The following is an 18932-nucleotide window of genomic DNA, read 5'->3' as shown; positions in this document are numbered from 1 at the left end:
AAAGATCGTGGAAGACTTGGCAGCTCTCCAGCTGATGACCACAGAAAAGAATTTAACATCAGCAATGAACTGTTTGAGTATAAAAGACTGATGAGAACACTGGCTAGACAGATACTGATTGAGCAGTGTCTCAACGCGAGAAACCCAACTGATTACACCTTTGATTGAAACTGATTTGTTTTGTTAACTTTGTTAATAACCTTTGTTTGCCTTTACTTTTGTTAAAATTGTAATTAAAATTATTATTATATTTTGCAAATAACAGTCTACCGATATTTTTTATTACTAAACCCTTGAGCACGAACAGACCACAGAGAACTGTTTGAATACTGTTTGAATGCTTATGATTCAGGTCAGATTTGACTTTCTCAACCTAACCTGAGAATAATAAATAATAAGGTTAAAGGTGTTAAGGTAAAAGTTACACACCATAAAACAACGTGAAGGACAATACTGCATTAAGAGCTCGCTCAGCTACTGGGGAGCTAAGCCCTTTAGTGCTTTGTAAGTAATTAGCAAGATTTTAAAATCTGTATGATGTTTAATAGGAAGCAGAACTGGGCTAATATGGTCATACTTCCTAGTTCTAGTAAGAACGCTAGCTGCTGCATTTTGTACGAGCTGTAGTTTATTTATCAAGCGGGAGGAACAACCACCCAGTAGAGCGTTACAGTAGTCTAGCCTTGAGGTCATGAGCGCATGAACTAACTGTTCTGCATTTTTCATTGAGAGCATATGTCGTAGTTTCGATATATTTTTAAGATGGAAGAATGCAGTTTTACAGATGCTACTAACATGGCCTTCAGATGAAAGATTGGTATCAAAGAGCACACCCAGGTTCCTAACTGACGACGAAGACTTAACAGAGCAGCCATCAAGTGTTAGACAGTATTCTAGATTATTATGTGAAGAAGTTTTTGGTCCAAAAATTAGAATCTCTGTTTTTTCTGAATTTAGTAGTAGGAAATTACTGGTCATCCAATATTTTTATATCAGCTATACATTCCATTAATTTTGTGAATTGTCAAATTCAAAAGTAAAGTACAAAAGTAAAGTGTAAAGTATCATCAGTGTAACTGTAATGATTCGTCACTCAGGCTGGGATCCATTTGCAAGCTTTTATTAAAGGAAAACGTAGTATAACAGGCAGGGTCGAACAGGGGCAAACAGGAATGGCAGGGAACAGACAGAATCGTAGTCAGGGTACAAGCAAATGATCAGGGCAGGCGGAAATCACTCACAGTCTAGATAACAGTCACAAAGGTCCAAGGGCAGGCAGCAGAGAATCGTAAACGAGAGGCAAACAAGGTCAATAACAGGCAGGCAGTAAATACAAGAGAACGCTCAGAAATGTACACCGTGGCAATACAAGACTTTGCGGTGAACTGATGGAGGTGAGAGTTCTTTATAGTCCAGGTAACGAGCTGCAGCTGGGTGTGGTGATTAGTCCAAGGTACGGGCTTATGGGAAATGTAGTGTGTGTGTGTGTGTCAGTACTCCGGTGATGGTTCCCTCTGATGGCCAGAGGAGGGAATCACGGAGTTCGTCTCTGTGACAGTAACAATGAAAACTAACGCCATGCTTCCTAATGATATCTCCCAAGGGTAGCATGTACAGAGTGAAAAGCAACGGTCCTAGTACTGAGCCTTGCGGTACTCCATATTGAACTTGTGATCGATATGACATCTCATAATTTACTACTACAAACTGATAACGGTCAGATAAGTATGATTTGAAGCATGACAATGCAATTCCACTAATGCCAACATAATTTTCAAGTCTATTTAGAAGAATATTGTGATCAATAGTGTCAAATGCAGCACTAAGATCCAGTAACACTAATAGAGAGATACAACCACGATCTGATGATAAGAGCAAATCATTAGTAACTCTAATGAGAGCAGTCTCAGTACTATGGTACGGTCTAAATGGAACATAGTTGTGACGAAACTGCCTTTTCTAGTATTTTTGACAGAAAAATTAGATTTGAGATCGGCCTGTAATTGACTAATTCTCTCGGATCAAGTTGTGTTTTTTTTAATAAGAGGTTTAATAATAGCCAGCTTAAAAGTTTTTGGTACGTATCCTAGTGATAAAGATGAATTAACGATATTAAGAAGAGGATCTATGACCTCCGGAAGCATCTCTTTCAATAGCTTAAGCCGGATGCACACTGTGCGATTTATAATAGTCCTTTACGATGGTTGCTTGTCAGCGAACATGATCCTCATGTCACACTGTGGGATCTCAGCTGTCATTTATGTCAGACTGTACGACAGTCAAGACGCGTTAAAAACGGACGCGCACATGAAAACTTGTCCGGGGTTTTACATCATCAAACCACACGCTTTCGGTGACTGTGAGCTGCATCACACACGGGACTAAAAAGGTGGCTAACAAAGACATCTCTAGTGTTAAATTTGATCAAAGCTTCTTGAAAAACGAAGACAACTTGACGTTTGTCATAGGACAAGTCACACTGCAGGATTTTGCCCCAAATCTTCTGACACTGCCAGAATTTCGCCGGAGGTAAAATTTGATCGCAACGGTCATTAACCGGCTGTCTGTAAACATGTCAAACTAGCGATCAAAGACTACAGATTTTTGGCTAGGATTATAGGAATCTTTTAGGATTTACAAAATTTGTCTCAGACGACCAAATAGTGGCCAAAATTGCACAGTGTGAACCAGCCTTTAGTCGATATAGGGTCTAACATACATGTTGTTTATTTTGATGATTTAACAAGTTTAGACAATTCTTCCTCTCCTAAAGCAGTAAATGAATTGAATTTTTCCTCAGGGACACTACAATGCACTGTCTGATGCGATGTTGTACTAGATGGTTGCATGGTTATAATTCTTTCTCTAATATTATCAATCTTGCAAGTAAAGAAGTTCATAAAACTGCTGTGATCTCTGGAAACATCAGAAGTTGAAGCTTCATTTCTTGTTAATTTAGCATATTTATGGCAGGGAGGCAGTTTAGCCGCTTTGACTAAATATAGTATACACGAGACTAGATAATGATCTGAGATGTCGTCACTCTGCTGCAGCATCAATATCGATTCCATGTGACAATATTAGATCTAAAGTATGATTACGACAATGAATGGGTCCTGACACGTGTTGTCTAACACCAATAGAGTTTAAAATGTCTGTAAATGTCAATCTGGTGACCTGGTGGCCTGTATACAGTAGCCAGCACAAATGTCAACTTACATAATGTCACATAAAGTACTATCACTTCGAAGGAATTATATTTGAAAGACTTCTGACTAATACTGTAAATATTACTATAAATTACAGCAACACCTCCCCCTTTGCCTTTCTGTCGAGGATTGTGTCGATAATCATAACCTTGAGGGCTGGACTCATTTAAAGTAGTGTAATCGTCTGGTTTTAGCCAGGTTTCTGTCAAATACAGCACATCTAGATTATTGTCTGTGATAATATCATTTACAATAAGTGCTTTTGAAGAAAGGGATCTAATATTTAACAACCCAAGCTTTATCATTTGTTTATCATTATTATCTCTATTTTTTACTTGTTGAACATCAAATACATTTTTACCATTAAATGGGTTTGGAAGTTTTTTGTTTTTACTAATTCGGGGTACAGACACAGTCTCTATGTGATAATATCTAGGTGGAAGAGTTTCTATGTGTTGGGATTTATCTGACTTCTGAGGCAGCTAGCAGACGGTCGGTTTAGCCAGTCTGTCTGCTTCCTGTCCTGGGCCCCAGTTTGTCATGTTTTAGTTCTAAGACTATGTGCCATATTACTAGAGAGAAGATCAGCACCATCCCGGGACGGATGAATACGATCTCTTTTCAACAGGTCAGGGGCCTCATTTATAAAACTTTGCGAACGCACAAAACAGGCCCTGAAAGTGCGTACGTCAGTTTCTACCCATAAGTTGAGATTTATAAAAACAAACTTGACAGGAAAATTTGTGCACTTCCACGCAAACTCTGACCCATGCGTATGAACATTTTGGAGATGGAGCAGTTTGGCGACACCGATGGTGAGCTGAGGGACTGATGGCAGATGAAGGAAAACTACTTTAAATCCTAATCATGAGTCCTAATCATAAATACAGTGCATGTTCACAATAACAATTTAAAGAAATAAAAGAATGATTTAAACTCGCATGGAAACTCACGTTTTCATTTTGATATACACTTTTACATTAATATTATACTTTCACTAATGCCGTAAAATAGTACTGAAATTACATTACGCAGTCATTACGGAGAAGTTAAACAAAAATGATATGAATTTAGATAGTAAATGTGCTACTTTCGATCACTTTTCCTGTGACACACTGTTTTTAATGACAGCGAGGAGTGATAGGCACACAATAATTCCTCTTTAAACTAAACTGCAGATGTTATGACAAAATTTTAGCGAGAACAACAATCACTGATGCACACTTAACTTGGATATTTTGGAAGACACTGTTGGATTCGGTGGTCGAACGGTCCGTTGTCCAGTTTGAATAGGTCCAATGATAATATCTTACTGTACAACCGGAGCTGCACGGAGGTGTTGATATCGTGTGAAGGATCTTCAAACAATTACCACTGTATTTGAAGGATATATTTTGAGGAATGTCTCGTGGATGGAAACATGCATGATACGCAGATGAGGTTATGCATAGTAAAACTAGGCGTCATAAGCTTCATATATGGTGATTTTGGGGAGGAGACAGGGTGGAGATGCACGTACGCATAATCTTCCACTGACTGGGATTTATAAAGGGATTTGGGCGCAGGTCCTGGCGTACGCATGGTTTTATAAATCTGAATATTTTTGTGCGTACGCAGAATTTAGCTTTTGCGCATACGTACACTTTTAGGATGAAATCTACGCAAAGTTTTATAAATGAGGCCCCAGGTCTCCCCCAAAAACTTTTCCAATTGTCTATGAAACCTATATTATTCTGCGGACACCACTTAGACAGCCAGCCATTGAGTGATGATAATCTGCTAACTATCTCATCACTCCGACGAACAGGAAGGGTACCAGAGCAAATTACTTCTCCTGACATTGTACTTGCGAGTTCACACAACTCTTTATTGTTAATTTTAGTGATCTCTGATTGGCGAAGTCGAACATCATTAGTGTCGATGTGAAAAATAATTTTAGAGTATTTATGATTAGCATTAGCCAGCACTTTTAAATTTGCTTTGATGTCAGGTGCTCTGGCTCCCGGCAAACATGTGACTATGGTGGCTGGTGTCTCTATGTTCACATTCCGTGTAATAGAATCGCCAATAACTAGGGCACTTTCAACAGGATTCTCAGTGGGTGCGTCACTGAGTGGGGAGAACCTGTTTAAGTAGGTGCATTGAAGTGCATTAGGAACACACAAATGTAATAAAACTTCTGACCAGGTATGTGAATTTCTTTCACCATTTCAAACAACTATATTTTGTTTTCTTTATTTGTCACAATTACAAATATTTACTTATGTAACTTCTTTATGTATGTATATCTGTTTGCAACCATGCCAAATTGTGAAAAGTGCTATTGAATTAAATTAAACAATAGCCTACCTAAAGCTCAAATTATTAAAAAAGGTAAAGGTCATAATTATAAAACTTACTCATGATTATTTTTTTGCAACTCAAAACACATTTCCTGTAAACTTTTATCTAGGCCAATACAATTTTTTATACTAAAGAACAGTTCTGAAAAGCTGTTTCATGTTGTATGATGTAATGCTTCTCCCCCCCTCAAGGGGGATCTAGGGAGGTTTCTGAAGGAAAGGCTATCCTTTTAAGAGAGACGACTAAGACTGTTTAGAGAGGTATTGGCATGGCTTTGAGTGGCTGCGTCCGAAACCGCCTACTCAATGAGTAGGTACTTAATTTCATTAAGTACTTACTTAACAAGCGCTAAAAGAGTAGGTACTTAACAGCCAAATCTCGTTGAGTATGAATGAGATCAGAGAATAATCCGCCATGTTGACGTTATCATGTGAGAAAAGATATGAGTGACAGGTTTAATTCATCTATCTGTAAATATCTTGCTTTTCTTAAATATCTTGCTTATTTTGTGGTCTTGTTGAAGACACAACTGCCAATAATTTTGTAATTGTAGTACAATTAATTAAGCGTCAGCGTTATTTCAGGCAGGCCTCGTAGTCAAGCGCCGCTATCAGCTGATTCTCAAATTCCAACCCCACCCATATCAGCTGATCTAATTTCTATGGACTCCATTGGCAACTCTAAAATAAGGCGCATTACTTAAACGCAGCTTCTGTCTCTCTGCCTGCTTAGCTGCTTCCACTGCACGCTGCTTGCAACCCACCTCCTCCCCAGCTCCTCCTTAAACTTGTATATAACTTAATCAGTGTCATTCTGTTGTCATTGATGCATGCTCTGTTCTCAATAGGGGGATTTTCTGCTGCTCTCCCAGTTAAAAAATGGGAGGTTGTCCCCAGAAGCTGCTGCTGTTCCCGGTCTTAGCTTTCATGGAGCTCATGAAAGGACGGGGAATTTAGAACAGAGCCATACCGCCAAATTGTAACTTTAGCAAATATGCCAATAAAAAATTGACTAAATTTTGTCTCTTGTAATTTTTGACTTAAGTGGTCCTGACTGAAATATATATTTGGGTTAATTTAAAGTTCTTATATTTTTAACTACTAATGTGATTTATTTTTTGTTACAAAAACCCAAATTCGCATGAATATATTGTTAATTTCTTTATTTTATATGCAAAAATGTCCATCCACAAGCAAAAGTGGCATAAATCTCATTTGTTTTCCTCTTTTTCTTGTTGAATTAGCTCTATTTTCACCCCTCAGGCTTATAAATTATAAACAAATAAATAACTTTTATGCATTATGATGTATTCAAAATATTTAATCTTGTCATCATGCTTTATGTCTGTGTATATAATCTCAAACTATGATGTATACAAACACATATTTGTTTGTTTTTTGTCATTATTATTGTTCATTGTTAAAGATACAACCAAGGTATTTTCCCTGATCTTGTATGTAGGCCTAATTGTAGATCCTGCAATAAAAATAAAGATAAGAGCAACAGGTGCACTAACACCTCACAGCACCAGTAACTCAACCCTACCTAGAGCGGTTTTCCTCAGTGTTAGCAATGTCTGAAGCCAAAGAAGACATCAGCAGCTGCTCGAAGATCTCCCCTTTGGAGAAGACTGATTTTATACTCAAAAAAATGTAAAAGAATAAACTACTTAAAATTAAGATTACTCCAGAATGAATTGCTCTGCTAGCACATCCCAACACTTACACACAATAGTATTGATAAATGCTGACCAAAACTTAATTACTTTTCATTTGACTTCTTTAGTAAAACAAGCAAAATTTAATGTTTTGTCACATGACACAGCTGTGCATGAATACACACTAGACAAATACAGCTGATGTGAATACATCTCCATTGACAGTCAATTCATGCATTAATTCATTGCTTAATAAAATATATAAATTGACTGATAATAGCATAATTAATAAGTAAAGGATTAATAAAAGTAATAATGACAAATAAATGCATATACAAGTCAACAACACACAAAACAAAGCTTTATTCAAATGTATTGATCTAATAATCAGGTATTTACAGTCCTGTTGTCATCTCAACACAGCTGTGCCAATTCTGCAGCTTTATTCTGATCAAGCAGCTGATGAACACCATCATCATCATGTCCCTCACTGCTGCTCTTCTCAATGGAGATATCGTTGATCCAGAGGATGAGGAAGATGATGATGATGATGATGATGATGATGATGATGATGATGGACCCCTGAACCCCTCAACCTTGAAGCAGGAGTGGGAGAAGATGTGCGGGACAATCTGCTGCTGCAAACATTCATGTGCTCTCCATCAGCAGATTAAAACATTTTACAATTAATTCATGTCAGCATTCTGTTTCTTGCCATATTTCATCTCATATTTTTACAATTACATGCTAATTTCTGTTTTAGCTTCATTACTTTTGTGGTGTAGCGGTCTAAACCACTGAGCTGGTCAGCAGAAGGTTGCTGGTTCGATCTCTGCAGCGTCTCCTCCAGTGTGTCCTTGATAGAGTCACTTGGAAGGAGGAGTGATGGAGGGTCTCATCCATGACACTGAGCCATTCCCAGGATCTGCTGTGGCTCTCCATCCTCAGTGCTCACACCAGTCTGAGGACATTCACATCCTACAATAATGCACAAACATAATACAAAAGCAGTCATGTTAACAGCACAATGTCATTTGATTTCTGCATTAGAAATAACAAAATGATCTTACTTTATATTTTGTTTCAGGCTTTCCTCTTTATTTCTAACAAATGCCGCCGTCACCTTTTCTTGCAGGTCTGTGTGGACATAATATTTTTTGTAATCTACAGACTACTGGTGTGATCATACATGTGTTAGCTTACCTGTTCAGACTAATATTCTCTGGTTTTCCGGTTGGTGAAAAATTCTGAAAATATTGCTGAAAATATATTGTCTTTTCATGGTTTTCGTTTATATATAGGCCTATTAAAGAAAGATACACTGACACCACAAGGTTTAATTTTTCATTTACTCAATAAAACCAAGTATCCCAGAACACCTGAATGAGTTGAAGTAGATTATACTGATTTCATATAACAAATAAATGGGAAAATAAATAAATAACATATTGTTAAAAAATATGCAGCTGCCATTTCAATGATGTATTGCTATGTTCTTCTGTTACCTAACCATTATGAAGATTTAAAATTAGGTCATCCCTCTGGAAATGAAATAAATAATGTCCAAAATCAGTGGCTAAATAAAGATTTTTGCAACCTTTTGTTATTCTCTGCTATGCGTTGTTTTGACCATGTGTGACTTGTCTACCTGGATATACAATGATGATCAGTGATATAAATGGACAATTTATTTTGATACACAAACATTCATTATTTGACATATATTAAGGTTGATCAGGAAACTTTTTCCCAGTCATCTCAATGGCCAAAAGTGTCCCAGTCAACCTGAATTCACTGGTCATTAATGTTCATAAACATGCATGTTCTTCATGGGGTTTTAATTAGGGGCACATTAAATTTTGAAATTGAAATTTTGAAAGAAAAAAAAAATAATTAAACTATGTCAAAACATATATCACAAATCCTGGAATAAAGATGGCAATATGGCCTTGATTTGCTTTTGATTAATAGATGCTTTGTATAATGTGTGATGGAGTGAACATATGATATTATGTGAGACATTTAATGACATTTTGTTTTTGTACAAAAAGATGGGCATGGACTTGCCAACAACAAACTTTAGCTACTGTAGCAGTCCCTTAACATATGAAAATATGACACATAAGAAAGCTATTCTCAGATCAAAAAATTAAATTTTTTAGTCAAAGATTGACATTTTTACCTCTCTGAATTTTATTGACTTTATTTACTTAAAACTATTTTTATAACAACAAAACGTTATCTTTTTACAGAAAGTGGCCCCCAAATAATTTACACAAATGCATTTGCATTAAATTACTATTTGAATGTCTGGAATCACTGTAGTTTTTTGTTTGTTTGTTTGTTTGTTTGTTTGTTTTGTTTTTAAAAAAATGAATTTCACAAAGATGAAGTTTATTCAACAAGGATTAATTAAATAGATTTAAAAAAAAAAAAAAAAAAAAAAAAAAGGGGAAAAAAATACATTTCTAATGTTACAAAAGATTTCAATACTGTTCTTCAAACTTGCTGTTCTGTGAATCAACAGGCACTGTATCATGGTTTCCTTGTTTTCAGCACTGATAATAGCATGTTTCTTGAGCAGCAAAACAGCAAATTAGAATGATTTCTGAAGGATCATGTGACACCGAAGACTGGAGGAACAGGAATAAACAGCCATATAAAATATATTAAAATAGAACACAAATTGCAATATTACTGTTTTGCCTATTTTTGATCAAATAAATGCAACCTTGGTGAGCCTAAACATAAATAATTTTAATCCTTTTGAAGAGCAATAGGCCTACATCATATCAAAATGAACAAGAATTTAAGAACAATACCAGAATAGATATAGCTAAGTCCTCAAAAACATTTATAGGCTACAGGTTTATTTCAGTTGTTACAGGCAGTGATGTACTTAATAATAACAACCAATAAAATACCGAGTTTTAAAACATCGCAAAGGAAGAGCACGAGGAGCAGAACTCATTGTAGACGATAGCTGAAGGTGTTCTGCTGTTACACGAAGTATCTGTCATTGTTACAGACGACTGCACAAATCGTGCATACTAATGAGCACATTATAAACTGTTACGTGTTGAAAACAACTGTAGTTTAGGCATAAGTCAGCCGCGACGCTGAGAATATAATTACCTTTATGGAATAATCCACTAATGTCTTGAGATACAATGTGAACTAAAATTCTCAGTTGCACGTGCAATCGCGCATGTCTGCGAAACTCATTAATATTCATGTAAGCTCCGCCTTCTGAAACCGAAAATCTCAGAAACCGAAAATCTCAGAAACCGAAAATCTCGTAACACCGGGAACTCCTCGACTACTCATTAATGATTACTGAGGTTTCTGACATACTTAATTGCTCGCCTACTGCTTTTTCCCTATTATTAAAGAAGGTAAGTAGGCGGTTTCGGACGCACTTTAAGTAGGCGCACGTCCGAATCTCGCAAGAATTATTACGTCACCTAGGTAATTTTCGCCTACTCTTTTTGCTTCGTACATACTTTTTCGCTCGCCTACTGCTTTTCCCCTACTAAATAGTAGAGAAGTAGGCGGTTTCGGACGCAGCCACTGTTTGCTCAACTTGGTGATGCATGAGACCCTATTATGAGGAACCTCTTTGGTTCTACAGCTCGTTTTGTATATATTTTGTAATTCTGTTTGTTTTCTGTGTTCAATTTAATGATGGTAATCCGAGGCTTTCTGAAGCATTTGAGGCTTTCATCAAATTGTGCCAAAAAATGGTTAATTACTCGAAGCTTTTAACACAGTGCGCATTAGCGACATCTGGTGGTCAGACTTGTTTTCTTCACCATATCTAACAAATCATCGCGGAGCAGACAAATGGTTTGAAAAAGCACGTGACCAAAGCTTAGGGAGTCTGTGGCTCTGTCCGAAAACTGGAAAACGCTGCCCTCTGAGGACACAATTCAAGGTAGTAAGGCATCAAGGCACGTCCCAATCCAATGTTAGCTTCACTTCCTGTCTCATGAGATACCTTCCTCGGATCGATTTTTGAAGGAAGCATAGATGTATCCTTAGCTGCCTTTGATATCCCACAATCCTGTGCTTTCCATTCTGTGACAGTTGAGCTAGAAAAATAAAGATCTGTCCGAAAGTTGCGTTTGCTGTTCAGTTTGTGTATAAATGTATGATTTTGACCAACATATTTCAATTTTGATGTCATTTCTATTGAGAAATTACTACTGTAATAATTGAATATTTGTTTAGTTCTCACCAAAGCTTGCGCTATATTGCTATAGATCATTAAACTGTTATGCTGCCTCAGAAGTCTGTCCGAAATCAGTTTCGTGAGGTACCTTCATGCACAAACGCTGCCGTACAAGTCATTCTCTTATAAGACAGCGAGGCAGCAAGACAGCTACCTAGGTTTTCGGACGCAGCCCGTGACATTCTGAATCACTCTTGTCTTGAATCAGTTTTTATCTAATCTGATGTTATCTAATCTAAATTAATTTGTGACAATGAGACCACAACATGGTCATGTGTAACCTGGTCAACGGATTCACATATTGATCAATAATATAAAATATAGGCCTACAATGATATGATCATAACTGACATGAGTAGTTAAAATATTTTGGGTGAGCTGTTTAACCTTTATTTTCTGCTCAGGGTCTCTGAGACCCCAGCAATAAAACATGATTAAATGCATTTTCCTTTATGCATCGATCAGGTGAAGCGCCAATTTTTTTCAAACCAGCTGTCTCGACTTTCCGATACTGCATGACGTTTGAAGCTTCGAACGTCATCAGTCACGTGGTATTGTCATTTTGATACAATCGGTACAGTGTGTGAAACAATAGTGCTTTGAAAACTGCGTCGGAGCATCAGAGCCCCGGTATCAACCGTCCCATCACTAGTTCAATTGCATATTTTGATTTTTGTTTGCATGTTTGTTCAGAGGGTTTTCTTTCAGCCTCATTCGTCAAACAAGGACAATTCATCTGGACTATATGATCTTTTTCTACACCTTTGATTATTTGGACTGACTTTGGTTATGGTTTGGGACACTGTATGTTGAACTTTTGTGGATTTCCATTGAACTATCGGAATGTGGTAAGATACTCACTTCTTACTTGACAATGTAGGAGTTGTGAGAAATGGACTTTATTTCTGATTGAACTCAACATGTTGTGGTTGGGCTGAGAAACTCTAACAAGATGTGAATTTTCTTTTCTTTGAATGTAATGTTTTGTTGATATTGTTGCTGTTTGGGGTGTCTAATCTTTAAACCTTTAAATATATTCTTCTCTGCTCTGGGATGAATGGATCGCCTTCATTTATAAATGTGACCAAATTTAGAGTGTTACAAAGTAGAACTCATTGAATTGGACATTTAATCATAACAGGTCAACATAGTATTCAAAATAAATTACAAAAGTAAAATGTCATTTTATTTGCAAATTTCTCATGGTTACATCTGAGTTATAGGCAAAAGTTTGAAAATTCTGACTTTACAGCCAATTAGCAGAGACAAGCTAGATGTTTCAGTTCATACCTCATGTTTTCTGTGGTTTGCATAAAAATATAGTCTCATCTAAAAAAATTATATAGCATCATCTAAAAATAATTTGATCATTCTCCGATTCGGAATAAAACGTTAAGGTTAAAGACTTGTGTCTTTAGCTACAATGACTTTCTAGACTCTAAGTTTCCTTTTGACAAATGTGCCAAAATCTGCGACACAGATTCCCAATAGTGTGCACTCCAGCGAGTTTGGTTGTTTAGAAAAAAATACAGCAAAACCAATTGTTGGTGAGTGTGATGGCATTGGCTTTATGGCGTGTTTGAATCATATCAATCAACTAATGGTAGGACGCTGGGGCAGGCCAATGGGGGTCAAGGCTTAGCTTCAGTAGTTAGAGTGTTTTAAAGTCTTGTATTGAAAAGTCTTTTTGAAAGAATGTATTTGAGTTAAAATACACATGAACATCAGCACAACTCATAATTATGAGTTTAGGTAACTCTGGATTTCCTTAAGAGTTTCAGAATTAGGTGCATGATGATGAGAAAACATGTCAGAGGCAATGGATTCTCCTGTGACCCTACACAGGGATAAGTGCTTTGGAGAATGTATATAATTTAGTATTATACAGTACATATACATATACAGTATATAATTTAATATTATTTTCTACTTGTAGATAAACAGACATACAGGACTTCACACTTCTGCAATTGATAAACAAAATGTAGAAAAGTTTAAAGGATTAGTAAAGCTACTATCCACCATCCTAAAATTAAAGATCAAGTAAAGACTAATTTAAAATAATTAATGGATTACTTGTTTAAACAATTAATTATTTTAAGATAACTTTTCAAGTATAATATAAATAATTGTCACTAAACATGCTTTTATATCAAATAAAATGCAATGGGTGCCATATAAGGTCATACTGGTTTCCATTCCATTCCTGTGAGGACTTCAGAAGACGCAATCATCTGGATCAACATGCACATTGCCCAATTTCTATATCCTAATTAATGTTAATGTAATTCATTTTTCCAGGAGCTCATTGCTTCTACCTTCAGTCAAACTGCTAACAGTGATGTAAATTAATTGCCTAAATTATTACAATATTTGCTAACTGCATTCTTAAAGCTGCAGTATGTAACTTTTGTAAAAATGTATTTTTTACATATTTGTTAAATCTGTCATTATGTCCTGAGTAGAATATGAGACAGATAATCTGTGAAAAAATCAAGCTCCTCTGGCTCCTCCCAGTGGTCCTATTGCCATTTGCAGAAATACACCGCTCCCAGTAAGAAACAACCAATCAGAGCCAGGAGGAGTGTCTTAGCAGTGTCAATCAAGCTCGTGTGCGCGCTGATCACACTCCTCTCATGCAGAGCGCATACAGGCGTTCAAATTCAAGATTACCAGTGTGCCGCAGCTTTGCTCATGGCGGAAAAACAATCCAAACTGCCAATTCCTCGAGTGGCCCCTGCTCATAAAATAAAGACGGGTAAACGGAAAAAGACAGATGACGATGATAAAAAAGCCAAAAAGAAAGAATTAGATAGAGCCCGAAATAAAACAAGGGTAAATATCGGAGCGGCTTTTCCGAGGTGGAGGGAGCTACGTGTCCTGAAAGGATTAAAAACCGATGCAGAGTTAGCCACATTTCTGCTTGACAAGTAGTAAGTATCCCTGCTTGATTTGTTTCATTTTTTAAGAACTACACAACTAAGATCATTTCAAAACAGGCCTGCCCGTCCTCTGCCTGATGCTTCCTCTTCGCCCGTTGACTCCTCGAAGTCGCTGTGGGTGTGAATTCCTCGTCGGAGCCCATTGACTCAGTGTCAAAACTCTAGCCGCATAATATACAGATAAAATGTCACGCACTGTGCAAAGCAACTATTGAAACCTACTAATTCACTAGCTTGTCATGTTGCTGAAATAATGTACTAGCAAACCTTATTTAGCATTACATATCGATAGAATAATTACTTGCATACTGTAACGTTAGTTACTGTTATATTATCATACTAGCTCTTTATTACTTATAGAAATAGTGCAACGTCATATAGTTACATTACATGTATTGCAAAATACATAATGTTTTGAGGACCAAGATTGTAGTCAAAGTATGGGCAGGCCATAGTGTAAATCATATTGTTGATGTTTCGTCTGTACCAGTGAATGTGCCATAACTGTTTATCCGCCTTACTAGCCTGCGCGTTCACGGCAGGCTCCGTTATGATGGGGGAGGAGCTGTGGAGGGAGGGCTGTAGCGCAGCAGAGAGCAAGGGGGAGTGACCTGTGAGTTGTGCTTCTTCAGATTTTTCAGGCTAAGGCTACGTTTACACATGGGCGGCTATTTTAATAAACGGACATTTCAACCTCTCCGGTTTCAAAAATAACATCATGCACACATGTCAGTTTTCAGAAAAGTGTTCATTTACACGTACCCGTGTATATATGACGTCAAGAGTGTAACGAGCAGCTCAAGCCCACGTAAGCCAATCAGAATCCCGAAAAAGAATTCTGAATTCCTCTTGAAGTGATTCGAAGTTGTTGCAAAATTGCTGATCTCCGAGCACTCATTCGTCTCTGCTCCTCAACATAATGGAGCAGCTGTATTTGCAAATGCAAACACACGAGAAGAGTTTGCACCAACATAAATGCGACTGCTACTCTGAACGCTTCCATGATCACATGTAAACATAGGTGCGAGCTCTGGCGCATACTGTGACGTTGGCTGCCTAAACACCCGTTTGTCTCAGTTTACATGCAAACGTGCAAACGAAGATTTTCAAAATCTCCACTCTGGCTGGAGTTTTTAGAAAGACTCGTTTTCAGAGGCGAATTCTCCGTTTGCGTGTAAACGAAGGGCGCAAACGAAGGGAAATGTCTCCGTTTTTCAAAATAACCATGTACGTGTAAACGGGGCCTAAGTCAACGTTTTCTAAAAACTCCCTACTGCAGCTTTAAATTGTAATGTTGACATGCATTCTCTGTAAAGCTGCTTTGTAATATGTATCATGAAAACGCTATACAAATAAATGTGAATTTAACACTTAAGGCCTTTGAAGCATATTGATTTGTTCATGTACAAAAAATTTCACAACATCACCTGTTTCTTATTCTGTAGTAAACAGAATCCATTAAATGAGATTTGATTATCTTAAGATCTACAAAATTCATTATCATTATTTCATATGTTCTGTATGTGTTCGTGGCAAAAGATTCAGTTTTGCCAGACCAGCTCTCAGATAACTCAGAGCGTCTTTATTGGCTTCTTCAGCTTCAGCTTCTCTCCTCATTTCCTCCAGTTCTCGGACCCAGTCTTCTTTCCCAGCCTCCCTCACTCTGGGGATGAAGAAGTCCAGATGCTGAAGAGTGAAGGCTGAGTCTGGCTTTAATGCGATCTGAGACAGATGCTTGATGTTCTGGTAAGCTTTGGAAAGAAGAACTGACTTTTGGTCCTCAATCTCCTTCAGATCTTTGTCAAGATCATCCATTACAACTGAAAACGTATTAAAGGGTGTATTCTCATATTCTTTTTTAAAATCGTTAAAGTCTATAAGCATGCTTGTATTTCTGATGACGTATTTCTTGTTTTCTTTGACGTGTTTGCTGTGATGGCACTTCCCTGTACACACGGTGCAGTATCCTTTTTTCATGACTTCACATTTGCTGGGATCAGAAAACCACCAGCAGCCAATCTCATGGCAGTTTTCCTCACAGACGGTGCAGGTCGTCGCCTTCCTGTGCTTCCATGATGCACTTTCAATGGGCACCTTTACTTTGACTGTCTTTTTTACTTTAATGGGGAAGTTTTTACACTGTTCAATCTTTTCCTTGTTTGCTCTCATTTCCTGTTTCATCTGAATTTTTTCAACATTTGTTGACTCTTTTTCTTGAACTCGCAGCTGTAAGTTGCAGATAAATGCTTCAAATTGAACGCGCTCTTTCAGGACATCTGAAGTCAGCTCTAAACTTTTTCTGTTCTTTTCATCCAGAGACTGAAGGAAGTCCTTCATACCATCCATGCTGTCTTCCCAGGCACCTCTTTGAATATGAGCATGACGTTCTTCCGTGTGACGGGTGTCAGCCTGCCGGTTGTTAAACAAGAAATGAACAGGTTGGCCACTTTGGTCTCGTCTGCAGGGGATTTTAGCTTCATTAATGGCACTAAGAACGTTTTCCGGTGGCAGACCATCAGAGTGAGTGATTAAAAACACAATGTTGTTCACAATGTCTTTTCCAAACAAAGACAGAATTGAACTGATAATGTAATGCTGTCTGTCTGTGAGACGATTCTTAGACGCTTGAGTCACAAAACACACAGCATCAATCTCATGAACTCCATCATTGCTCTGAAACAGAGCAGATAAATTCTCAGCAACTTCCAGATCTTTTTCCAATCCTCTAGTGTCTCCGTATCCTGGAGTATCAATGATGGTGAGAGATAAAGGACTCTCTACAGGACAGACCTCATACATGGTTATTTCAGAGGTTTGTGTTTGGTCGCTTGCTGCTTCTTCTTCTTCTGTGATTTCATACCACACTTCATCCTCAAACTTCACTCCTAGTAAGTAGTTGACCATGGTGTTGACAAGAGTCGTCTTACCAACACCGGTTTCTCCCACCAGCAGTAAAATTATGTTTCGTTTACTGATATCTTTGTTCCCATAAGTCCATTTTCTGACTTTTCCATTGTCATCAAGCTCTTTTCTCTCTGTATATAGACGGATTCGTTTTGGAGGACCTTGATGAATCAGAGTTGATCTGTTTGCTGGAAGCATCAGCAGTCTGTAAGGTACAGATGGAGGCAAATGATTCTCAGGATATTTGTGTAGCAAGAATTCCAGAATAGAAATGCATACAGTACATTTTCAACATGTACATAATGTATATAAGCAATATTTTAGTCCAAATTCAGTTGAAAGTTAAAAGATTGCAATTCCAATCTGATCTCACAAGAAAACATTACTATTTTATGGGGTGGTGAATTCATATAAATTCATACTAGTTACATAAGTTATTTTTTATGAAAAATATGATTTTTTTTGGGGGGGGGGGGGGGGGGGGAGTAAGCATGAAGGTCCACCCCTGTCAGTAGGCCATAAGCAGATCGAATTTCCCTGAGATTGTGTTGGCTATTAATATTTATCTTGTCTTCACACAGCATGTTGCCAAGTTTTTGCATTAATTAATTTGACCTAAATAGTCGTAGGGATCACTTTCCAGTTTCCCTATCAGCTGAAACAGGTACAATTCAATAGAATATAAACAACTGTCACACAAAATTAGGCCTTTTGGATTCTAAGGGGAATTGCGATCACTTGCAAAGGCAACGTGATTCACATATTCTGGAAATCAAAACACATTGGTTGGGGCACTTTCCAAAGGGGAAGTTTCCAAAGGGGAAATTTGGAGCTGTGGTGCCTGGTTAAGATATCTCTGGATTACAGTCAGGACACTTTCCAAAGGGAAAATTTGAACTGCGTTGCATAGTTAAGATATCTCTGGAAGGGGGATTAGGGCTGTGTGGTGCAGTTTGAGGTGTCTTGGCAAAAGGGGAGATTGAAACTTTGTTTATCAGTTTGAAGTGCCTTAACAGGTAGAGCTAGACAGCAGTCCTGACGTGTGAGGAAGATCCATTTAGATCCGCTCTGATGGATAGATTCATTTAGATCCGCTCTGACAGACAACAAAAAACTCCCTGAGACTTCCTAGCTCTTCCATCCAGATAGCGAAATTCTGTTTTTACTGTTATTTCTTATGCGTTTCATTGTTATGTATTTGGTTCTTCTTTATGTAAAGCACTTTGAATTACCATTGTGTATGAAATGTGCTATACAAATAAAACTGCCTTGCCTTGCCTTTATAGCCTCGACAAAGGCTTTCCCAATTCGAAGGGTCCTTTAAATGCAGCCAACAAATGCATTCTTTTTCCATGAAATGAAGGCTACAACAGATGGTCTCTTCACAGCGTTGCCTACCCCAGATTTCATTGCACGCCAGTGAAAACATTTTTTTTTTTTTTTTTTTGAGAAATTGCCAGATTACACTTTTAAATGTAAGTATTGGGTTTCAATTCACTCGAATAATCTAATGTATCTAAATGAAAAAATACAATAAAGGTACAAATGTTGACTTATGGGAGTCAACATTACATGTTATTCCAACATATAATCATAGATTAGTTTGCACCAATCCTGGGTTTTAGGTACCATGAAAGTGACTTGGC

The 18932-nt window shown here is 37.4% G+C and overlaps 1 protein-coding gene across 1 annotated transcript; it reads right to left on the bottom strand.

Annotated features, from left to right (window-relative positions):
- Positions 1-15885: 15885 nt before the first annotated feature.
- Positions 15886-17551, bottom strand: LOC125263973. Its single transcript, XM_048183173.1, has one exon. It carries the CDS (start codon positions 17482-17484, stop codon positions 15886-15888), a length of 1599 nt encoding a protein of 532 aa, XP_048039130.1. The 5' UTR covers positions 17485-17551.
- Between the last annotated feature and the right edge of the window lie 1381 nt (positions 17552-18932).

Source organism: Megalobrama amblycephala, linkage group LG3 (assembly GCF_018812025.1).
Source record: "Megalobrama amblycephala isolate DHTTF-2021 linkage group LG3, ASM1881202v1, whole genome shotgun sequence".
NCBI lineage: Eukaryota > Metazoa > Chordata > Actinopteri > Cypriniformes > Xenocyprididae > Megalobrama > Megalobrama amblycephala.
Note: the sequence above shows the minus strand (reverse complement) of the source record. Positions and strands in the feature narration are given on the sequence as shown.

Bases quoted from the DNA above. Each gene is read 5' to 3' on its own strand.
- LOC125263973 (XM_048183173.1), bottom strand. From the start codon at position 17,484: ATGCTTCCAGCAAACAGATCAACTCTGATTCATCAAGGTCCTCCAAAA.